This window comes from Cherax quadricarinatus, unplaced genomic scaffold (genome assembly GCF_038502225.1).
Source record: "Cherax quadricarinatus isolate ZL_2023a unplaced genomic scaffold, ASM3850222v1 Contig2521, whole genome shotgun sequence".
Classification (NCBI taxonomy): Eukaryota; Metazoa; Arthropoda; class Malacostraca; order Decapoda; family Parastacidae; genus Cherax; species Cherax quadricarinatus.
In genome coordinates this window covers 30858-57230 of record NW_027197547.1, presented here as the reverse complement: position 1 = coordinate 57230, position 26373 = coordinate 30858, and the positions used below count along the sequence as shown (strand labels likewise).

At 40.2% G+C, this 26373-nt stretch overlaps 1 protein-coding gene across 1 annotated transcript; it reads right to left on the bottom strand.

The window, feature by feature from the left end:
• Nucleotides 1–26373, bottom strand: LOC138851874 (proto-oncogene tyrosine-protein kinase ROS-like; the record flags this gene model as incomplete). The annotated part of the gene is made up of 5 exons (XM_070081378.1): nucleotides 26204–26373; nucleotides 25673–25760; nucleotides 22193–22416; nucleotides 2614–2718; nucleotides 1–158 (listed from the first exon to the last, which is right to left on the bottom strand). Coding segments are annotated over exons 2-5 (545 nt in total), but the record flags the coding sequence as incomplete, so codon positions are not given.

Sequence of the window (26373 nt, the reverse complement as noted above, 5' to 3'; positions counted from 1 at the left end):
CTTCTCTCACTGTTGGCATCAATATTGGCCCTCATCTCATGTTTTTCTTGAGTATCTTTGGAATATAATGTGTAGGAGATAAGATCTCCACCAGGAAAAAGAGGCGGCTCCCACGTCACTTCCACACGAGACCAATCAAGTGGAACTGCTTTTAGCTCCTTTAGATAAATATTATTGAAATGTGAGACAATGGAAGCTATGAATACAGAAATTTTGCTATAAAAACTTTAAAACTAAAGAATAAACTTGTGAGTCTTCAGCATATATGTGCAAATCATATTTTTATTATTAACACACTGGCCGATTCCCACCAAGGCAGGGTGGCCCGAAAAAGAAAAACTTTCACCATCATTCACTCCATCACTGTCTTGCCAGAAGTGTGCTTTACACTATAGTTTTTAAACTGCAACATTAACACCCCTCCTTCAGAGTGCAGGCACTGTACTTCCCATCTCCAGGACTCAGGTCCGGCCTGCCAGTTTCCCTGAATCCCTTCAAAAATGTTACTTTGCTCACACTCCAACAGCACGTCAAGTATTAAAAACCATTTGTCTCCATTCACTCCTATCAAATACGCTTGTGCATGCCTGCTGGAAGTCCAAGCCCCTCGCACACAAAACCTCCTTTACCCCCTCCCTCCAACCTTTCCTAGGTCGACCCCTACCCCGCCTTCCTTCCACTACAGACTGATACACTCTTGAAGTCATTCTGTTTCGCTCCATTCTCTCTACATGTCCGAACCACCTCAACAACCCTTCCTCAGCCCTCTGGACAACAGTTTTGGTAATCCCGCACCTCCTCCTAACTTCCAAACTACGAATTCTCTGCATTATATTCACACCACACATTGCCCTCAGACATGACATCTCCACTGCCTCCAGCCTTCTCCTCACTGCAACATTCATCACCCACGCTTCACACCAATATAAGAGCGTTGGTAAAACTATACTCTCATACATTCCCCTCTTTGCCTCCAAGGACAAAGTTCTTTGTCTCCATAGACTCGTAAGTGCACCGCTCACTCTTTTCCCCTCATCAATTCTATGATTCACCTCATCTTTCATAGACCCATTCGCTGACACGTCCACTCCCAAATATCTGAATACATTCACCTCCTCTGTACTCTCTCCCTCCAATCTGATATCCAATCTTTCATCACCTAATCTTTTTGTTATCCTCATAACCTTACTCTTTCCTGTATTCACTTTTAATTTTCTTCTTTTGCACACCCTACCAAATTCATCCACCAATCTCTGCAACTTCTCTTCAGAATCTCCCAAGAGCACAATGTCATCAGCAAAGAGCAACTGTGACAACTCCCACTTTATGTGTGATTCTTTATCTTTTAACTCCACGCCTCTTGCCAAGACCCTCGCATTTACTTCTCTTACAACCCCATCTATAAATATATTAAACAACCACGGTGGCATTATATATGTACTATTTTATTTTTCAAAGCACTGGCCGTCTGCCACTGAGGCAGGGTGACCCCCCCCCCCAAAAAAAAAAAAAAACTAAAGTTTTTCTTTTTACATTCAGTAATTTATACAGGAGAAGGGGTCACTAGCTCCCCTGCTTCCTACAAATCATATATAAGGTATAGATAAACATGGAGCTGAAAGGATATTAGAACAATTTTCTTCACAAGAGCAGCTGACTAATGGAATATGTAATTCAAAAGAGAAGGTAGTGCTACAACCACCACCAGAAATTAAAAAAAAAATTATGTGATAAAAAATGGTTAATAACAGGACACCAAGAGCATACGTAGTTCTACTCCTGTAGCTATTAACAGCTAATACGTAACAGAGTCAAGAAAAGAGCTAGAGTACCCCAGATGTATTTACAGCAGGCAAAGAGAAATAAACAGGAAAAATATAAGAGACTGGTACACAGTATACATAATTAGACAAATAATCCCAACACTGGAATATGTAAATACATACGTAAGATTTTTCTTAGAATGGAGTATGAGTATGTGTGACAAGCTACTTCTATTTTAATTTTGTTTTTTTAACAAGTTGGATGTCTCCCACCGAGGCAGGGTGACCCAAAAAGAAAGAAAAAATGCCTAAAAAGAAAATACTTTCATCATCATTCAATACTTTCACCTCACTCATACATAAACACTGTCTTTGCAGAGGCACCCAGATATAACAGTTTAGAAGCATATATAACGATATGTAACATATTTCGACAACCATTTCTGCAACCTGGCTAGTGAATATGACAGTGATTATGTATGGGTGAGGTGAAAGTGTTAAATGATGATGAAAGTATTTTCTTTTTGGGGATTTTCTTTCTTTTTGGGTCACCCTGCCTCGGTGGGAGACGGCTGAATTGTTGAAAAAAAAAAAATAAAATCCCTCCAAACTGCCAGTATCCTAAACCCCCTCCTTTACAGTGCAGGCATTGTACTTCCCATTTCCAGTACTTAAGTCCAGCTATATATTAAAATCACCAGTTTCCCTGAATCCTTCACTAAATACATGTATTACCCTGCTCACACTCCAACAGCTCGTCAGGTCCCATGTATAGTATTTATCTTTTTACATGGAATAGTGAAAATAGAAAAAAAATATAATAATACAATGAAAAATTGTTGTTGCTTACTCTTGGTGGTGATCGTGGCGGCCCTGAAGCCAGAGTGCTGATCCAGGAACCTGTTTCTGACATGATGGGTGCATGATGTGGGAGAACCAACCAGGCAACACGAAACTGGAGTTGAAGAAGACAGGTAAATGCTTATTGCATGTAATTTGCAGTAGTTTAATCCTATATAAGTTTTATTCATATTCAATATATAGGAAGATACTTAATTTTAGAAATGTTTTACCAAGTAATTTTGTGAAAATTAACCTAGGATAACCCAATAAAATTATTTCCATTGAGGTGTTGAATGAATAACGTTTATATGAATATATCAGCTATAATTAGTGCATTAACAATAAAAGGTGTCCCACATCTTGACTGCTAGTGCACTCAGCTCACACGCTGAGGTCCAGAGTTTGAATCCCATGTGTTGCATAAGTGTCTCAATTCTTCAACTTGTCGGTTTTTCGAAACCATTCATCACAGCTATATACTTGTCCAAACTTCCTACCACTACAGATATCAGTAGTAGAACTCAACACACAACTCAGGATATAAATAACCATAATTTAAACCTAGAAGCTGATTGATCACGTTGACCCTGATCTAAACCTCCATAATCTGACACCCAATCAAAACCTATTGGAAAGTAACTGCCTTTATTACACAGCATCACAAGCCACCACTATCCTAAACAATGCTAAAAGTCTATCAGTACTTAACTACAACATCAGATCCTTAAGCAAACACTATGATGACCTCCTAGCACTCCTTGAATCACTAAAGACACCCTTCTCCTGCATTATTCTTACTGAGACCTGGCTTAAGCAGGACACAATAGATATCTACCCTCTACCAGGATACACAGCAATTCACAACTGCAGAACAAACCAAGTTGGGGGTGGTATTGCAATCTATTACTCTAACCAATTATCTTGTCTTAGCACCACTTGCTTTAGTGATGAATATGGGGAATACATTTTTGCTAATTTTACTGTAAAAAACCTTAAGACGCCTATAACAATCGGTGCCATTTACCGGATACCTCACACAAACATCCCAAATTTCAGTGAGAAATTAAAGTCACTAATAACAAACAGACAAATGAATAAGCACCACCTTCTCTTAGCTGGAGACTTCAACATCAACCTTGGCTTACTAGATGATCAGCCTGTAACTGATTTCATCAACAATATGAACAACACACTTCTCATACCAACAATAACTAAACCAACCAGGCTCACTGAGACAAGTGCAACCATAATAGACCACATATGGACCAATATACTAGCCCCCCTTAAATCAGGGATAATCACAGATAGCACTACAGACCACTACCCTACCTTCCTCCTGACAAACATTAGTAAACCACCACTTGAATACAACAAAGTCTCATTTAGACTCCATGACGAGGCCTCAGTAAGGAAGTTCACAGCTGACCTAGAGACTGTTGATTGGCCAACAGAATTCTCCAAGGCCAATGGTATTGATGACTGGACAGACATTTTTCTTAACAAATTACTTAGACTATACAACAAACATTGTCCTATAAAAACAAAACAGATCACAAACAAACGGCTTGGTTGCCCATGGCTAACCAGCACCATTCTGAAATCCATTGACAAGAAACACCAATATGAAAAGCAATATAGACAGGGCTTAATACACAAAGATACTCTTAAACACTATTCATCAGCTCTCACCAAAGTGATAAAAAAAAGCCAAACAACTATACTACTCCAGTAGATTCACAGACACTAGAGGAGACATAAAAAAGACCTGGAAAACACTCTCTCAGATTCTAGGGACCCACAAACTGAGAAAAACCAAGAATATTGTCCTAACTAAACCTAATGAAACACCACTACATCCCACTGACACAGCTAACAAGATAAACGACTTCTTCTCAAACATAGGATCTAATCTCGCCAGTAAAATCCCACATACCAATGCCCATGCCGGGGACTACCTAGATGGAAATTTCCCTAATTCCTTCTATCTTGCACCAACTGAGCCCACGGAAGTCATTGAAATCATAAAGTCACTTAAAAATAACTCGGGGAATCTGTCTCATGTCCCACCATTACTGTACAAGCGAGCAGCCCATGTCCTTTCGCATGCTATTTCATTACTTTTTAACAAGTCAATAGAGACTAGCACCTTCCCGAAACTACTCAAGATGGCAAGGGTTACACCAAAACATAAAGGTGGTGACCCTACAGACTTAAACAACTATAGGCCAATATCTAACTTACCATTGCTATCCAAAATCTTTGAGAAACTCGTGCACAGGAGACTGTATTCATTTATAACGGCTCAAAACATACTCAACCCCTGCCAGTTTGGATTCAGGAAAAATAAAAGCACTAATGATGCAATCATAAAAATGCTAGATCTGCTTTACACAGCATTGGAAAATAAGGAATATCCACTAGGAATTTTTATTGACCTAAGAAAAGCTTTTGACACAGTAGACCACGACATCCTACTCCACAAACTTGATCATTACGGTATAAGAGGCCATGCGCTTGCTTATTTCAAATCTTACATTACTAATAGGTATCAGTACGTCACCATTAAAGACACAGCATCAGCAACACGGCCACTTGATACTGGAGTTCCGCAGTGAAGTGTCCTTGGTCCCCTGCTCTTCCTCATATACATCAATGACCTTCCAAACGTATCCCAACACCTGAAACCCATTCTCTTTACTGATGACACGACTTATGTCATCTCTCACCCTAATCTTGCCACCCTCAACACCATTGTGAATGAGGAGCTGATTAAAATATCGACTTGGATGACAGCCAATAAACTTACGCTTAACACTGACAAAACCTACTATATTATGTTTGGTAGCAGAGCAGGAGATGCACAAATTAACATTAAGATTGACAACACTCTAATTACCAGAAATAATGGGGGAAAATTCCTAGGCTTATACCTTGACAACTACCTGAATTTCAGCACCCATATCCAGCATATAGCCAAAAAAGTATCCAAAACAGTTGGGATCCTCTCCAAGATACGATACTACGTGCCGCAAAATGCCCTTCTCACACTATACCACTCACTTATTTATCCATACCTCACCTATGCTATTTGTGCTTGGGGATCAACTGCAGCAACACACCTAAAGCCAATAATAACCCAACAAAAAGCTGCAGTAAGAATAATCACTAAATCCCATCCCTGGCAACACACCCCCCCACTCTTCATAGATCTAAACTTACTCCCAGTTCAATACATCCACACTTACTACTGTGCAATCTACATCTACAGGGCCTTAAACTCTAATATCAACCTTGACCTAAAACGCTTTCTTGATAGTTGTGACAGAACCCACAGGCATAACACCAGACACAAACATCTCTACGACATTCCCCGTGTCTGACTAAACCTTTACAAAAATTCAATGTATGTCAAAGGCCCTAAAATCTGGAATACCCTACCTGAGAACTCTAGAACTGCAGACACATTCATCACCTTCAAAACTAAAATTAGAAAACATCTTATCTCCCTGATACACCCCGTCAACTAACTACACGAATACCACCTGGTGGTTCACACTTACACTCACTCATTTGACCATAAACAGAAATATTAATCTCAGTTTTAAAATAATGAATCCTGTGATACTCCAATACTGAAACTATGTACTGTGCCAAAACAAAAGCATTCACATTGCTAAACTCACAAACTAGTATTTAGTCACTTAGCCATAATACCAACTTACCTCATAATTTGTAATATTTTACAAGAATAAAACTAAGTATGCCCGAAATGCCTAGCCATGCTAAGCGTTCTAGTGGTACACTCTGTAATCACAATTCTACTACATGTAAACCACACAATAACCAAATTTCTGTAAACTCAGCATTGTAATCCTTATAGAGAATAAACTTTGCAAAATCTGTAACTCTGTTGTTTACTGTCCGATTTTCTCCAGTTTTGGTACACAAGACAAAGTCGTTTCACTCTTTCTTGAAAATATTTATCAAAAATATACCTCAAACAACAATTGAGAAATGACTGATTTACTGAAAATGCCCTTGTGGCCAAACTTTCTCTTATATAGGACTACGTAAGGTTGTTTGGACACTTGGTGCCGAGAGAACAATGCTTATACTAATATTCGTTGAGCCCTTTTCTCTAAATAAACTTATCTTTATTTCACAAAAAAATAAAGTTTGTTAGTTCCTGGAATATTGCAAAAAAATCTGCCCTTTACTCCCACATAACTCCCAAAGTATTTGGAATATTTCCAAAATTTGCTCACCGAAAAATGGAGAAATCATTATTCTACAACTTTTGTGAGTGTTATATTCCATTTAATTCAGTAATAAAGGGAGAAGCTTGGACATTAGGTGAATAAGTTACTTCCGAGATATCGGCCGAGAGCGCCGGCCGGCCCCCGTCTCAAAAAAAAAAAAAAAAAGAATTGTTTTTTCGCGAAAATCGCGTTTGTTTGGGTGAATTTCTTAGTAAACTGATGTTCTAGTGCAGTTATCCTCTTCAAAACACCGTTTTCTCTTACTCAGAGACTAAAGAATGGGACATGGACTCAATATTTATCGAAATATTCCGATAATCTTTCGTCATATTATGGCCTATTTTATTCAGCCTAGAGTATATAACATGTTTGTATGTTATTTAGAGTGTTTATTATATCATATTAGATCAATTCTGATAGACAAATAAGCCGTAGAGTTGATATATAAGCTGATATAAGCGTAATAATGGGCGATTCCTGGCTGGCACCTCGGGAGCAGGAACACTGCTCAGCGTTCCCGTCTGGTTCCCGGTAATCACTAAGTCTGCGGATAAGTCCCGCCTACTGTTTTATGATGCCAAATAGTCACTTATTATATTAGAAAGAATAATGCAAGAAAAGGCGATAAAAAACAAGAAAATAACTCCAAAAAATATATAAGCCGTGAGCAGACTCGGTACCAACATCGCCGTCACCATACCTGATATAAATGACTATAATTTCTTGTAGAAACGTCGTAGAACATTCATTCTGGTACCATTGTGTTGCCAAAGAGTTGAGCTATTTTTCAGTATATATAACTCAATTTCCATATTTTTTCGATTTTTCGGTGAGCGCGCGCGGAAATTTGCCCTACAGCCCCCTTATAGAGAATAAACTTTGAATTTGAATTTAAATTTGAACTTTCTACCTTTACACACATTCTCAAACTCATCCACTAACCTTTGCAATTTTTCTTTAGAATCTCCCATAAGCACAGTATCATCAGCAAAAAGTAACTGTGTCAGTTCCCATTTTGAATTTGATTCCCCATAATTTAATCCCACCCCTCTCCCGAACACCCTAGCATTTATTTCTTTTACAACCCCATCTATAAATATATTAAACAACCATGGTGACATTACACATCCCTGTCTAAGACCTACTTTTACCGGGAAGTATTCTCCCTCTCTTCTACATACCCTAACCTGAGCCTCACTATCCTCATAAAAGCTCTTTACAGCATTTAGTAACTTACCACCTATTCCATATACTTGCAACATCTGCCACATTGCCCCTCTATCCACTCTATCATATGCCTTTTCTAAATCCATAAATGCAATAAAAACTTCCCTACCTTTATCTAAATACTGTTCACATATATGCTTCAATGTAAACACTTGATCTACACATCCCCTACCCACTCTGAAGCCTCCTTGCTCATCCGCAATCCTACATTCTGTCTTACCTCTAATTCTTTCAATTATAACCCTACCATATAGTTTTCCTGGTATACTCAGTAAACTTATTCCTCTATATTTTTTACAATCTCTTTTGTCCCCTTTCCCTTTATATAAAGGGACTATACATGCTCTCTGCCCATCCCTAGGTACCTTCCCTCTTTCATACATTTATTAAACAAAAGCACCAACCACTCCAACACTATTTCCCCCCTGCTTTTAACATTTCTGTCATGATCCCATCAGTTCCAGCTGCTTTACCCCCTTTCATTCTACGTAATGCCTCACGTACCTCCCCCACACTTACATTCTGTTCTTCTTCACTCCTAAAAGATGGTATACCTCCCTGGCCAGTGCATGAAATTACCGCCTCCCTTTCTTCCTCAACATTTAGAAGTTCCTCAAAATATTCTCGCCATCTACCTAATACCTCCATCTCCCCATCTACTAACTCCCCTACTCTGTTTTTAACTGACAAATCCATACTTTCCCTAGGCTTTCTTAACTTGTTTAACTCAATCCAAAATTTTTTCTTATTTTCATTAAAATTTCTTGACAGTGCCTCTCCCACTCTTTCATCTGCTCTTCTTTTGCACTCTCTCACCACTCTCTTCACCTTTCTTTTACTCTCCATATACTCTGCTCTTCTTATAACACTTCTGCTTTGTAAAAACCTCTCATAAGCTACCTTTTTCTCTTTTATTACACCCTTTACTTCATCATTCCACCAATCACTCCTCTTTCCTCCTGCCCCCACCCTCCTATAACCACAAACTTCAGCCCCACATTCTAATACTGCATTTTTAAAACTATTCCAACCCTCTTCAACCCCCCCATTACTCATCTTTGCACTAGCCCACCTTTCTGCCAATAGTCGCTTATATCTCGCCCGAACTTCCTCCTCCCTTAGTTTATACACTTTCACCTCCCTCTTACTTATTATTATTATTATTATTATTATTATTATTATTATTATCATAAAATAATACTAAATGAATACTGCACTGTATATCAGCTATACAAACATTAGTTAATGAACACTAAGCTGAACAATTCTTTCATCCTGTATAGTTCCTGTTCTTGTCTATGATTCCTTCAACCCATGTACCTAGCTTCACGATTTTAATTTTTTTTTACTGAATTACTAAATGCCTCCAACATAATAAAAGCTATGTATTCTTATTCTCATATACTTGTAATCATAATTCAGTTCTAAGGTTGCCTGAAATGTATTCAATATTAAGGAGTTTTCTATAAACTACATGTATTATATATAAGTAAATCACCCTAATTGTATAATATACTGTACTCAACTTTACAGAGATAAAATATGTTTGTTGACATTCGTTGCCTATCATAGATTAGCCTAAATATATCATAGTTATTATTGCTCAGTATTAATGAAATATAGTATGTAGTATATATTAATTTTGGACAAAATTACTCCTCCTCCTTTGTGGATTTCAGCCAATAATTATAGTGTGAACTGTACAATATTAAGTTGTGCAAAAGATAAAAAAAAAAATGTAACCTAACAAAAGCCACCGAACACAGCCTAAAATAACATAACATACCTTAACCTTACTTGTATTCAATATTAAGGAGTTTTCTATAAACTACATGTATTATATATAAGTAAATCACCCTAATTGTATAATATACTGTACTCAACTTTACAGAGATAAAATATGTTTGTTGACATTCGTTGCCTATCATAGATTAGCCTAAATATATCATAGTTATTATTGCTCAGTATTAATGAAATATAGTATGTAGTATATATTAATTTTGGACAAAATTACTCCTCCTCCTTTGTGGATTTCAGCCAATAATTATAGTGTGAACTGTACAAAAGATAAAAAAAAAATGTAACCTAACAAAAGCCACCGAACACAGCCTAAAATAACATAACATACCTTAACCTTACTTCATCATCAATAGACATGCGTCTTTGTTTCCATTCGACCAAGTGCATGATGTGAATTACCTGGAGTTTACCTGGAGTTCCGGGGGTCAACGCCCCCGCGGCCCAGTCTGTGACCAGGCCTCCTGGTGGATCAGAGCCTGATCAACCAGACTATTACTGCTGGCTGCATGCAAACCAACGTACAAGCCACAGTCCGGCTGATCAGGAACCGACTTTAGGTGCTTGTCCAGTGCCAGCTTTAAGACTGCCAGGGGTCTGTTAGTAATCTCCCTTATGTATGCTGGGAGGCAGTTGAACAGTCTCGGGCCCCTGACACTTATTGTATGGTCTCTTAACGTGCTAGTGACACCCCTGCTTTTCATTGGGGGGATGTTGCATCGTCTGCCAAGTCTTTTGCTTTCATAGTGAGTGATTTTCGTGTGCAAGTTCGGTACTAGTCCCTCTAGGATTTTCCAGGTGTATATAATCATGTATCTCTCCCTCCTGCATTCCAGGGAATACAGGTTTAGGAACCTCAAGCGCTCCCAATAATTGAGGTGTTTTATCTCCTTTATGCATGCCGTGAAGGTTCTCTGTACATTTTCTAGGTCAGCAATTTCACCTGCCTTGAAAGGTGCTGTTAGTGTGCAGCAATCTTCCAGCCTAGATAGAACAAGTGACATGAGGAGTGTCATCATGGGCTTGGCCTCCCTAGTTTTGAAGGTTCTCATTATCCATCCTGTCATTTTTCTAGCAGATGCGATTGACACAATGTTATGGTCCTTGAAGGTGAGATCCTCCGACATGATCACTCCCAGGTCTTTGACGTTGGTGTTTCGCTCTATTTTGTGGCGAGAATTTGTTTTGTACTCTGATGAAGATTTAATTTCCTCATGTTTACCATATCTGAGTAATTGAAATTTCTCATCGTTGAACTTCATATTGTTTTCTGCAGCCCACTGAAAGATTTGGTTGATGTCCGCCTGGAGCCTTGCAGTGTCTGCAATGGAAGACACTGTCAGGCAGATTCAGGTGTCATCTGCAAAGGAAGACACGGTGCTGTGGCTGACATCCTTCTCTATGTCAGATATGAGGATGAGGAACAAGATGGGAGCCTTGTGGAACAGAGCTTTTCACCGTGCCTGCCTCGGACTTTACTCTGTTGACTACTACTCTCTGTGTTCTGTTAGTGAGGAAATTATAGATCCATCGACCGACTTTTCCTGTTATTCCTTTAGCACACATTTTGTGCGCTATTACGCCATGGTCACACTTGTCGAAGGCTTTTGCAAAGTCTGTATATATTACATCTGCATTCTTTTTGTCTTCTAGTGCATCTAGGACCTTGTCGTAGTGATCCAATAGTTGAGACAGACAGGAGCGACCTGTTCTAAACCCATGTTGCTCTGAGTTGTGTAACTGATGGGTTTTTAGATGGGTGGTGATCTTGCTTCTTAGGACCCTTTCAAAGATTTTTATGATATGGGATGTTAGTGCTATCGGTCTGTAGTTCTTTGCTGTTGCTTTACTGCCCCCTTTGTGGAGTGGGGCTATGTCTGTTGTTTTTAGTAACTGTGGGACGACCCCCGTGTCCATGCTCCCTCTCCATAGGATGGTAAAGGCTCGTGATAGGGGCTTCTTGCAGTTCTTGATGAACACGGAGTTCCATGAGTCTGGCCCTGGGGCAGAGTGCATGGGCATGTCATTTATCGCCTGTTCGAAGTCATTTGGCATCAGGATAACATCAGATAGGCTTGTGTTAACCAAATTCTGTGGCTCTCTCATAAAAAATTCATTTTGATCTTCGACTCTCAGTCTGGTTAGCGGCTTGCTAAAAACTGAGTCATATTGGGACTTGAGTAGCTCACTCATTTCCTTGCTGTCATCTGTGTAGGACCCATCTTGTTTAAGTAAGGGCCAGTATTGGGATGTTGTTCTCGACTTGGATTTGGCATAGGAGAAGAAATACTTTGGGTTTCTTTCGATTTCATTTATGGCTTTTAGTTCTTCCCGCGATTCCTGACTCCTATAAGATTCCTTTAGCTTAAGTTTGATGTTTGCTATTTCTCTGACCAGTGTCTCCCTACGCATTTCAGATAGATTGACCTCTTTTAGCCGCTCTGTTATTCTTTTCCGTCGCCTGTAAAGAGAGCGCCAGTCTCTTTCTATTTTACATCTACTCCTTTTTCTTAGAGGAATAAGTCTTGTGCATACATCGAGTGCCACCAAGTTAATCTGTTCTAGGCATAAGTTGGGGTCTGTGTTGCTTAGTATATCTTCCCAGCTTATATCGGTTAGGACTTGGTTTACTTGGTCCCACTTTATGTTTTTGTTATTGAAGTTGAATTTGGTGAATGCTCCCTCGTGACTAATCTCATTTTGTCGGTCTGGGGCTCCGCGCATACATGTCTGAACCTCAATTATGTTGTGGTCTGAGTGTATTGTTTTTGATATGGTGACATTTCTTATCAGATCATCATTGTTAGTGAAGATGAGGTCTAGTGTATTCTCCAGTCTAGTAGGATCTATTATTTGATGGTTTAAATTGAATTTTGTGCAGAGATTTAAAAGCTCGTGTGAGTGTGAGTTTTCATCAGAGCTGCCTCCTGGTGTTATTACTGCAACAATATTATTTGCTATATTCCTCCATTTTAGGTGCCTTAAGTTGAAATCCCCCAGGAGCAAGATGTTGGGTGCAGGAGCTGGAAGATTTTCCAGACAGTGGTCAATTTTTAACAGCTGTTCCTGGAATTGCTGGGATGTTGCATCCGGGGGCTTGTAGACTACCACAATGACTAGGTTTTGGTTCTCGACCTTTACTGCTAAAACTTCCACTACATCATTTGAGGCATTAAGCAGTTCTGTGCAAACAAGTGACTCTGCAATGTACAGGCCAACTTCCCCCCCCCCCCCCGCCTTTTGACTGTTCACTCTGTCACATCTGTATAGGTTGTAACCTGGGATCCATATTTCGTTGTCTAAGTGATCCTTTATGTGGGTCTCAGTGAAAGCCGCGAACATTGCCTTTGCCACTGCAAGCAGTCCACGGATGAAAGGTATTTTGTTGTTTGTTGCTGGCTTTAGACCCTCTATATTTGCCAAGAAGAATGTCATCGGACTGGTGGTATTGTTGGTACTGGGGGGGATTTTTTTTCCGGCATTAGTATCTGTATCTGTTGGCTTGGAGTGGAGGCCATCGACTGTGGTTCCACTCCAGGAATGACTGGATTTGGTGTACAATTTCTGCCATTTCCTGCCAGTTTTTTTTCCTTCCTGGCACTAAAAAACCTTTCCCTCTTGAGTAGCTGTGGCTACCCAGGTTTTTCCATGGCCTGGATGTTTTGTATCTTTTTGTCCCCTTTAGATGGTGTGCCTGGCAATTTAAGTTATAGCACAGTCTTTCCTGTACTGAAGAGGTACACATTTCAGGGTGAAAAAGCTTACAGGAAGGGAGTTTGCATTTTCCTGTTGTCATATGGGCACGGCATTTTCTAGGGTGGTCATAGTTGCACTTACCTCATAATTTGTAATATTTTACAATTAAGAATAAAACTAAGTGTGCCCGAAATGCCTAGCCATGCTAAGCGTTCTAGTGGTACACTCTGTAATCACAATTTTACTACATGTAAACCAAACAATAACCAAATTTCTGTAAACTCAGGATTGTAATCCTTATAGAGAATAAACTTTGAATTTGAATTTGAATTTTTCCAGATTTCCCATGCCTGCAGATACCAAGTGCATATTATGTACACAGGCTTGGTTTCCATTTGCCTTGAGTTTCTGTGACTGTATTCCCTGTTGGTGCATGTTTCCCTGTCTTACTTCTATCCTCCCTAGCACCAACAATGGAGCTCCCACCAGTTGTTTTTGGTAATATATCCTCACTATTGCTAGTGGAGTCCTCTTGTTTGCTATTTCCTGTGGTATTTCTAGTTTGCAATATTGGTTTTATCTTATCTTTGACTGCACTTGTTTCCCCACTACGGCTCCTGTCCCCTATGAGGTCATTTATATGTATTCCTTCCTGCGTATAATTCCCGACTACCTGGACAAAAACTCCAGCTTCAACATTACTGTCTCCCAGGACAGCACCTCCAGCTTCACCATTACTGTCTCCCAGGACAGCACCTCCAGCTTCACCATTACTGTCTCCCAGGACAGCACCTCCAGCTTCACCATTACTGTCTCCCAGGACAGCACCTCCAGCTTCACCATTACTGTCTTCCAGGACAGCACCTCCAGCTTCACCATTACTGTCTCCCAGGACAGCACCCCCAGCTTCACCATTACTGTCTCCCAGGACAGCACCTCCAGCTTCACCATTACTGTCTCCCAGGACAGCACCTCCAGCTTCATCATTACTGTCTCCCAGGACAGCACCTCCAGCTTCACCATTACTGTCTCCCAGGACAGCACTATCAGCCCCACATTTACTGACTTCCAGGACATCACATCCAGCCTTACAGTTTCTGACTACATGGCCAGTATCAAGGGCAGTACCATCCAGCCCAGACTTTTTATGTTCCCATCTGTTGTAGAAAGCTTCCAGGTTTTCTATGAAAGCAGCTTTGATGTTGTCCTCTTTTAATACCCTTGTGATTTTAGTCCACAGATTTATCTCATTTGGGCATACCCAAAAACACTTCCCTGTTTTAATACTGCTTGTAGCTAGTTCTTGGATATCTGCACAAGGGGCGTGACACCAATTTCCACAAAAATGACAATTTACCCATGTGGAAGAACGTTTGTTTGACTGACCACAGACTACACACAGCTTCATAATGATTTGAATGGTTGATTTACTGCAATTCTACTAGCAACCTCTAGAATACTCTATTAATAACCTCCTTAAGTAAAGCTCTAGCTATCTGTGTTTCTATTTCTAACTGTACTTTTATATCAGGACAGCTTACCGGAGTACGCTCCTGGAGTTTGTTTTATATTTATTGTTTGTGTTTATAAGGGCACCTACAACCCCATCCGTTTACAGTCTGCTTTATTGTCCAACGAATCCGTTTGAAACCGGCCAAGGGTTCGGACCAGTCGAGGGTTCGGTCCAGTCGAGGGTTCGGAGCCAGTCTGATCTGATCAGTGGGTCACTTATTTAAAACATACTGGTCGGTGATTTGGGCTAACACATGAAGGATCTACTGGAAATTATCTACCCGAGTAATATGTGATTTGATTGATACAAAAGTATAACTTGCGTGTTGAAGAAACCGGTGACTGCTGGCAACTCCTACAGTGACGAACGGTCGAGCCTCAACCCTTGTTTATCAATCGCTGAATCTAGTTTTTCTAGTTTTTTTCTTTTTGGCCTCCACCACAATAAATGCTATATTATCACTATAGTGTGGTAGTGTGGTAGTGACAGTGTCAGCGTGCCTCGTTGTGCTCCGGGTTTTCTGGTGTTTTCACGGTCGCTCTTACATGCTAGAACTTTAATTTGTGTCATCAATCCTATACGATACATCCCTCTAGCGCCTGGAACAAATCTTGGGCGGAAAACATTATATACTGAGTCAAAAAAGGAGAATTAGTGTGCACTACCTAGCAGAGTTTACTGCCAGAGGGGAATCATAGGCCTGTGTCCCGTGTGAAAAAAATAATAATAATTGAACTTTTCGTGTTAGAGGAAAGAAAGTCTCCCTGATAACATTGAGTATACATAGTGTATAGTGTATACTACAGTGGCTCCCTAGTATATTGATGATAAAGGCTAAAGTGTCATTTGAAAACAGGTGAATTTGTAAATGAAGTGATAAGCCTATAGAGACAGGTGCCAGAAGTCGCCAGAAACTTACCACAGGTCAACTGTTTTTAATAATCTTCCTGGCCTGCTAGTGTACTCGCATATAATCTAGTGATACCAGTGAATAGCAGAATACAGTGTTGTAGTAGCAACTAACCAGTATTATAATGGTACTTAGTGGAGTGGAGTGACTTTCATTAGTTTTTTTTTCTTGAAATACCAGACATATACTGTGATTTTCATATAACCTGTAGTTACCAGCGGTCGCAATATACACAACGAGAAGAAATTATTACTACAGAAAAAGCGTCCTTCCTCCAAAATTTGCACCAGTCAACTATAGTGATAATATAGCATTTATTGTGGTGGAGACGGGAAAAAAATAGAAAAGCTAGATACAGCGATTGATAAACAAGGGTGGAGGTCGACCGTTCGTCATCTTAGGAGTTGCCAGCAGTCACCGGCTCTTCAACACGCAAGTTATACTTTTGTATCAATCAAATCACATATTACTCGGGTAGATAATTTCCAGTAGATCCTTCATGTGTTAGCTCAAATCACCGACCAGTATGGTTTAAATAAGTGACCCACTGATCAGATCAGATCGACTGGTCCAAACCCTTGACTGGTCCGAACCCTGGACCGGTCCGAACCCTTGACTGGTCCGAACCCTTGACTGGTCCGAACCCTTGACTGGTCCGAACCCTTGACTGGTCCGAACCCTTGACTGGTTTCAAACGGTTTCGTTGGACAATAAAGCAGACTGTAAACGGATGGGGTTGTAGGCACCCTTATAAACACAAACATTAAATATATACCAGGAACGTGCACGGTAAGCTGTCCAATATACAAACCAGTTAGAAACAGAAATACAAATAGCTAGAGCTTCATTTAAGGAGGTTATTAATAGAATATTCAAGTGGTTGCTAGTAGAATTGCAGTAAATCAACCATTCAAATCATTATGAAGCTGTGTGTAGTCTGTGGTCAGTCAAACAAACGGGCTTCCACATGCATAAATTGTCATTTTTGTGGAAATTGGTGTCACGCCCCTTGTGCAGATATCCAAGAACTAGCTACAAGCAGTATTAAAACAGGGAAGTGTTTTTGGGTATGCCTAAATGAGATAAATCTGTGGACTAAAATCACAAGGGTATTAAAAGAGGTCAACATCAAAGCTGTTTTCATAGAAAACCTGGAAGCTTTCTACAACAGATGGGAACATAAAATGTCTGGGCTGAATGGTACTGCCCTTGATATTGGCCATGTAGTCAGAAACTGTAAGGCTGGAGATGATGTCCTGGTAGTCAGTAAATGTGGGGCTGATAGTGCTGTCCTGGGAGACAGTAATGGTGAAGCTGGAGGTGCTGTCCTGGGAGACAGTAATGATGAAGCTGGAGGTGCTGTCCTGGGAGACAGTAATGGTGAAGCTGGAGATGCTGTCCAGGGAGACAGTAATGGTGAAGCTGGAGATGCTGTCCTGGGGGACAGTAATGGTGAAGCTGGAGATTTTGTCCAGGTAGTCGGGAATTATACGCTGGAAGGAATACATATAAATGACCTCATAGGGGACAGGAGCCATAGTAGGGAAACAAGTGTAGTCAAAGATAAGATAAAACCAATATTGCAAACTAGAAATACCGCAGGAAATAGCAAACAAGAGGACTCCACTAGCAATAGTGAGGATATATTACCAAAAACAACTGGTGGGAGCTCCATTGTTGGTGCTAGGGAGGATAGAAGTAAGACAGGGAAACATGCACCAACAGGGAATACAGTCACAGAAACCCAAGGCAAACGGAAACCAAGCCTGTGCACATACTATGCACTCGGTATCTGCTGGCATGGGAAATCTGGAAAAACAGACGGGACTTGCAACTATGACCACCCTAGAAAATGCCATGCCCATATGACAACAGGAAAATGCAAACTCCCTTCCTGTAAGCTTTTTCACCCTGAACTGTGTACCTCATCAGTACAGGAAAGACTGTGCTATAACTTAAATTGCCAGGCATACCATCTAAAGGGGACAAAAAGATACAAAACATCCAGGCCATGGGAAAACCTGGGTAGCCACTGCCACTCAAGAGGGAGAGGTTTTTTAGTGCCAGGAAGGAAAAAAAACTGGCAGGTAATGGCAGAAATCGTACACCAAATCCAGTCATTCCTGGAGTGGAACCACAGTCGATGGCCGCCACTCCAAACCAACAGATACAGATACTAATGCCGAAAAAAAATCCCCCCCAGTACCAACAATACCACCAGTCCGATAACATTCTCCTTGGCAAATATACAGGGTCTAAAGCCAGCAACAAACAACAAAATACCTTTCATCCGTGGACTGCTTGCAGAGGCAAAGGAAATTCGCGGCTTTCACTGAGACCCACATAAAGGATCACTTGGACAAAGAAATATGGATCCCAGGTTACAACCTATACAGATGTGACAGAGTGAACAGGCAAAAGGGGGGGGGGGTTTGCCTGTACATTGCAGAGTCACTTGTTTGCACAGAACTGCTAAATGCCTCAAATGATGTAGTGGAAGTTTTAGCAGTAAAGGTCGAGAACCAAAACCTAGTCATTGTGGTAGTCTACAAGCCTCCGGATGCAACATCCCAGCAATTCCAGGAACAGCTGTTAAAAATTGACCACTGTCTGGAAAATCTTCCAGCTCCTGCACCCAACATCTTGCTCCTGGGGGATTTCAACTTAAGGCATGTAAAATGAAGGAATATAGCAAATAATATTGTTGCAGAAATAACACCAGGAGGCAGGTCTGATGAAAACTCACACTCATGCGAGCTTTTAAATCTCTGCACAAAATTCAATTTAAACCAGCAAATAATAGAGCCTACTAGACTGGAGAATACACTAGACCTCATCTTCACTAACAATGATGATGATCTGATAAGAAATGTCACCATATCAAAAACAATATACTCAGATCACAACATAATTGAGGTTCAGTCATGTATGCGCGGAGCCCCAGACCGACATAATGAGATTAGTCACGAGGGAGCATTCACCAAATTCAACTTCAATAACAAAAAACATAAAGTGGGACCAAGTAAACCAAGTCCTAACCGATATAAGCTGGGAAGATATACTAAGCAACACAGACCCCAACTTATGCCTAGAACAGATTAACTCGGTGGCACTCGATGTATGGACAAGGCTTATTCCTCTAAGAAAAAGGAGGAGTAGATGTAAAATAGAAAGAGACAGGCGCTCCCTTTACAGGCGACGGAAAAGAATAACAGAGCGGCTAAAAGAGGTCAATATATCTGAAATGCATAGGGAGACACTGGTCAGAGAAATAGCAAGCATCGAACTTAAGCTAAAAGAATCCTTTAGGAGTCAGGAATCACGGGAAGAACTAAAAGCCATAAATGAAATCGAAAGAAACCCAAAGTATTTCTTCTCCTATGCCAAATCAAAATCGAGAACAACGTCCAGTATTGGTCCCCTACTTAAACAAGATGGGTCCTACACAGATGACAGCAAGGAAATGAGTGAGCTACTCAAGTCCCAATATGACTCAGTTTTTAGCAAGCCGCTAACCAGACTGAGAGTCGAAGATCAAAATGAATTTTTTATGAGAGAGCCACAAAATGTGATTAACACAGGCCTATCCGATGTTATCCTGATGCCAAATGATTTCGAACAGGCGATAAATGACATGCCCATGCACTCTTCCCCAGGGCCAGACTCATGGAACTCTGTGTTCATCAAGAACTGCAAGAAGCCCCTATCACGAGCCTTTTCCATCCTATGGAGAGGGAGCATACACACGGGGGTCGTCCCACAGTTACTAAAAACAACAGACATAGCCCCACTCCACAAAGGGGGCAGTAAAGCAACAGCAAAGAACTACAGACCAAAAGCACAAACATCCCATATCATAAAAATCTTTGAAAGGGTCCTAAGAAGCAAGATCACCACCCATCTAGAAACCCATCAGTTACACAACCCAGGGCAACATGGGTTTAGAACAGGTCGCTCCTGTATGTCTCAACTATTGGATCACTACGACAAGGTCCTAAATGCACTAGAAGACAAAAAGAATGCAGATGTAATATATACAGACTTTGCAAAAGCCTTCGACAAGTGTGACCATGGCGTAATAGCGCACAAAATGCGTGCTAAAGGAATAACAGGAAAAGTCGGTCGATGGATCTATAATTTCCTCACTAACAGAACACAGAGAGTAGTCGTCAACAGAGTAAAGTCCGAGGCAGCTACGGTGAAGAGCTCTGTTCCACAAGGCACAGTACTCGCTCCCATCTTGTTCCTCATCCTCATATCCGACATAGACAAGATTGTCAGCCACAGCACCGTGTCTTCCTTTGCAGATGGCACCCGAATTTGCATGACAGTGTCTTCCATTGCAGACACTGCAAAGCTCCAGGCGGACATCAACCAAATCTTTCAGTGGGCTGCAGAAAACAATATGAAGTTCAACGATGAGAAATTTCAATTACTCAGATATGGTAAACATGAGGAAATTAAATCTTCATCAGAGTACAAAACAAATTCTGGCCACAAAATAGAGCGAAACACCAACGTCAAAGACCTGGGAGTGATCATGTCGGAGGATCTCACCTTCAAGGACCATAACATTGTATCAATCGCATCTACTAGAAAAATGACAGGATGGATAATGAGAACCTTCAAAACTAGGGAGGCCAAGCCTACGATGACACTCTTTAGGTCACTTGTTCTATCTAGGCTGGAATATTGCTGCACACTAACAGCACCTTTCAAGGCAGGTGAAATTGCCGACCTAGAAAATGTACAGAGAACTTTCACGGCGCGCATAATGGAGATAAAACACCTCAATTATTGGGAGCGCTTGAGGTTCCTAAACCTGTATTCCCTGGAACGCAGGAGGGAGAGATACATGATTATATACACCTGGAAAATCCTAGAGGGACTAGTACCGAACTTGCACACGAAAATCACTCACTACGAAAGCAAAAGACTTGGCAGACGATGCACCATCCCCCCAATGAAAAGCAGGGGTGTCACTAGCACGTTAAGAGACCATACAATAAGTGTCAGGGGCCCGAGACTGTTCAACTGCCTCCCAGCACACATAAGGGGGATTACCAACAGACCCCTGGCAGTCTTCAAGCTGGCACTGGACAAGCACCTAAAGTCAGTTCCTGATCAGCCGGGCTGTGGCTCGTACGTTGGTTTGCGTGCAGCCAGCAGCAACAGCCTTGTTGATCAGGCTCTGATCCACCAGGAGGCCTGGTCACAGACCGGGCCGCGGGGGCGTTGACCCCCGGAACTCTCTCCAGGTAAACTCCAGGTATAGTTGACTGGTGGAAGTTTTGGAGGACTGATTGGTTCAAATGTGCTGTACAACAAAAATAAATTGTATTCTATTTTCACTAGTATCGCCCAAAAAATACAATATGTATAATAAATACTTATTGTATGGTGTACACAGGTTATAAATTACAGTGGTACCTCAAGTTTTGAACAGCTCCCAACTCGAACAATTGTGTAAGTTTGTTTTTGTAAGTACTTTTGTTAGTGTATTTTTGGGGTCTGAAATGGACTAATCTAATTTACATTATTCCTTATGGGAACATATTCGTTCAGTATTGGCACTGAAACAGCCTTCTGGAACAAATTAAGTTTGTAACTCGCGGTAACACTGTATTTTGATCACGAACAAGTGGTGTTGAATCAATAACAACACTGCAACTGGACAAGGATTCGAACCCATGTCGTTTTGGTCCTGCCTTGTGGTGAGCAAAAATCACATGACGCCTTAGCCGACAGGTCCACAGGATCATGGACCATTTCTTGTTGGACTGTGTGGTCTTGTGGGCTAAGGCATCATGTGATTTTCGCTCATCACAAGGCAGGGCCAAAACGACATGGGTTCAAATCCTCAGCCAGTTGCAGTGTTGTTACTGACAGGTTATAAATATTATTGTAAACTGCAAACTGATGCCAGAGTTCTGCTGAGTAGTAGTAATTGTAAATTATAATCGAGGTGCCGATCTTAGCTTAGCCTAAACACATTATTATTTAGTATCAATGAAATACATTAATTCTGTGATGTTCAGACTGGTTTTCGTATAGTTATTGTATAAATATTTTCCTATCTTCATTATCTTCATCTGGCAAAGGAATCATTGCTTTATAAAACAAGACTGCAAGGTTGGCCTAAAAAAATAAAATAAAAACAACAGAGGTACACATAAAACAATACCTGATATTTTGTGTATGGGTTTAGGTCCTGGACCTGAACCTCTGTTGTGTTGAGTGGTTCATTTGGTCTATAGTAGATCCAGTCTCCTGGTGCCTTGTCCTGATGGTACTGGACCAGGTAGTGTACATCATGTACCTGTGCTACAGAGATCCACCTCAGACCCACACTTGACCCACTCACACTGTTAAATATGAGCATGGGCGCTGCGGGCTTCTGAATTATCTCTGCCGATAAAAACCATATAATAAATTTTAGTACAATCATGAGGTGCTAAATCCATTAGGGTCATACAGAACCTGTGGAATGGAAGGTAAATGAGTTCCTTTGATCAAGAGCCCTTCAAACACATCAGGGCAACATCCTCCCTATCCCCCAAGGGAATAAAGCGACCAACAAGATCGCTTTATAATATAATAAAACGACCAGCAAGGTTGCTTTATTACATTGTAAGTGACCTTACTGGTCATTATAATGTAAGCAACCTTACAATATAATAACCAGTACAAATTATATTTTATTTAGACAAAATACACTCCATTTAGATATTTTTTATAATAATTTAAGAGTATATCATTGTATATCGCAGCATAAGAACTTATGTGAGATTACAATCCCCTACTATTGTCTCTCACCACTTCGAGAACCCATGGTATATGGTGTTTCACCACTTCAGAAGTCATATTATGTGGTGTCTCACTTCAAGAAGTCATGGCATATGGTGTCACCACTGTAAGATGTCATGGCATATGGTGTCACCACTTCAAGAAATCATGGTATATATGGTGTGTCACTTCACGATGTTATGGTATATGGTGTCACCACTTCAAGAAGTCATGGTATATGGTGTCACCACTTCAAGAAGTCATAGTATATAGTGTCACTACTTCAAGATGTCATTGTATATGATGTCACCATTTCAAGATGTTATGGTATGTGGTGTCACTATGTCAAGATGTCGTGGTATATGGTGTCACCATTTCAAGATGTTATGGTATATGGTGTCACTATGTCAAGATGTCATGGTATATGGTGTCACTATTTGAAGATGTTATGGTATATGGTGTCACCATTTCAAGATGTTATGGTATATGGTATCACCATTTCAAGATGTTATGGTATACGGTGTCACCACTTCAAGAAGTCATGGTATATGGTGTCACCACTTCAAGAAGTCATGGTATATGGTGTCACCACTTCAAGAAGTCATGGTATATGGTGTCACCACTTCAAGAAGTCATGGTATATGGTGTCACCACTTCAAGAAGTCATGGTATATGGTGTCACCACTTCAAGAAGTCATGGTATATGGTGTCACCACTTCAAGAAGTCATGGTATATGGTGTCACCACTTCAAGAAGTCATGGTATATGGTGTCACCACTTCAAGAAGTCATGGTATATGGTGTCACCACTTCAAGAAGTCATGGTATATGGTGTCACCACTTCAAGAAGTCATGGTATATGGTGTCACCACTTCAAGAAGTCATGGTATATGGTGTCACCACTTCAAGAAGTCATGGTATATGGTGTCACCACTTCAAGAAGTCATGGTATATGGTGTCACCACTTCAAGAAGTCATGGTATATGGTGTCACCACTTCAAGAAGTCATGGTATATGGTGTCACCACTTCAAGAAGTCATGGTATATGGTGTCACCACTTCAAGAAGTCATGGTATATGGTGTCACCACTTCAAGAAGTCATGGTATATGGTGTCACCACTTCAAGAAGTCATGGTATATGGTGTCACCACTTCAAGAAGTCATTGTATATTGAGGAATAATATATACTTCAAATCTTTGTTGTTGTGGGTGTTAGGGACACTAAAGTTTATTTTTAGCAGTGTTGCCTAAACAGTTAATTTATTGTTCCCCACAGCAATGGGTCTTTATCAGTAAGTTTATATAGGCACAGGTACACATAAGTACAATTATCATACAAAGTAACATATGTGTAAAATAACCTAGGATAACCCAAAATAGACAAACAATTTGACTTATTTCCACTGTGACACCAAAGTTACATTACAAAAATATATAATTAGTTTACACACATTACAGTTTCTTCATGTAGCTAATGAATGCAACATGAGTTACAATCTCAAGAAACATTCACTATCTTATTGCCACTAAAAACATTGGTTATTATTGCTTTGCAGCCTCATTAATAAAATCAATTTTTTCATCTTGTCGACGCAAAATGTGGATAGAATCAAAGAATTTCAGATATGTTATCATTAACAATTAAATGCTTTACCATATCCAGTAACTTTTGCATGGAGATCCTCTCCAAGATACGATACTACGTGCCACAATCTGCCCTTCTCACACTATACCATTCACTCATCCATACCTCACCTATGCTATTTGTGCTTGGGGATCAACTGCAGCAACACACGTAAAGCCAATAATAACCCAACAAAAAGCCGCAGCAAGAATAATCACGCAATCCCATCCCAGGCAACACACCCCCACCACTCTTCATAGATCTAAACTTACTCCCTGTTCAGAACATACACACTTACTACTGTGCAATCTACATCTACAGGACCTTAAATTCCAATATTAACCTTGACCTAAAATGCTTTCTTGATAGTTGTGACAGGACCCACAGGCATAACACCAAACACAAACATCTCTATGACATTCCCCGTGTCCCACTAAACCTTTACAAAAATTCAATGTACGTCAAAGGGCCTAAAATCTGGAACACCCTACCTGAAAACTCTAGAACTGCAGACATATTCATCACCTTCAAAACTACCGTTAGAAAACATCTTATCTCCCTGATACACCCCATCAGCTAACTACATGAAAAACCACCTGGTGGTTCACACTTACACTCACACACTCACCCAACTGACTATAAACACAGAAATACGAATCTTAAAATAATGAATCCTAGCTAGTCATAAGTTTGCCTGTGATACTTCACTATAGAAACTATGTATTGTACCAAATCAAAAGCATTCACATTGCTAAATTTACAAACTGTAATGTAGTTACTTAGCCTTAATACCAACTTGCTGCATAATCTGTAATAATTTAGAGTTATGAATTAATCTTAGTCTACCCGAAATCCCTAGCCATGCTAGGTGTGATAGTGGCCCCCTCTGTAATTAGTATTTTATAACATGTAAACCACACAATATCCTAAAATTTGTAAACCCCGCATTGTAATCTTTATAGAGAATAAACTTGATTTGATTTTGAGATGTTTCTGAAAGATTGGAGGTTTGGAGTTACTTCAAATATAACTGGCCAGGGGCTCTTGTTCCAAGGAACTGGACTCTTCCCTTCCTTGGATGGAACTTGATTTCCTCGCATTTTCTTGCTGCTGTATGACTCCTACGGGCTTAGCGCTTCCCCTAAATATAATAATACAAATGAAACCGCAAAGGAATTTAGCCTTTCAGTATTATAGGTGAACAGATGCGAATGTTAAATGAAATGAAAGATGTGTAGTGAATAAAGTATATTACCTTGAACTTGACGTAAGTATGTCTGAGCAGCATATACACAACCCATGGTACACAACATTGTATCTTCACTCTGCCAACCATGCAATGTCTGAAATATATAACTTGATATTAACCAGGGAATAAAAATATTGTACCTACATACATACTAAAGCTCAAATGTAATATGTTATATTTTTTTTTTCTGGACACCATACGTAACTTGTCAATGAAACATCAATACACGTACGTATATTCATCGGTAATAACCTATTACCTGTATTAAACATGTAATAGGTTATTACCGACGAATATATAACAGCACTGTCAATACTAATCTTACACAATTATCGAAATACCTTGGCTGTATGGCACTATATTCACCATGATATGGTGTAAAAGCCACTCTTAACAAAACCAGCATTATTATCAATGCACCCGGCATCATTCCTGCTGAAGATGCTCTGTGATATAGCAAAAGGATACCTATTATCATATCCTCTCTATATATACTTTTTAATTTTTGTTATAATGCATAAACAATGTAAGACTTACACAGGTCTGCTGACAGGAGGAGCGGGTAGCCTGGCGCCAGTCCTGACACCCAGTGTGGCACTGTAAGCAAGATAAATACCCAACATTATTTGTAGTCTTTTCATAGTTCAGTTTACAGGTTAAGTATTGTTATCCTACCTCAGCTTATTTTAGAGCCCACCTCTATTAAA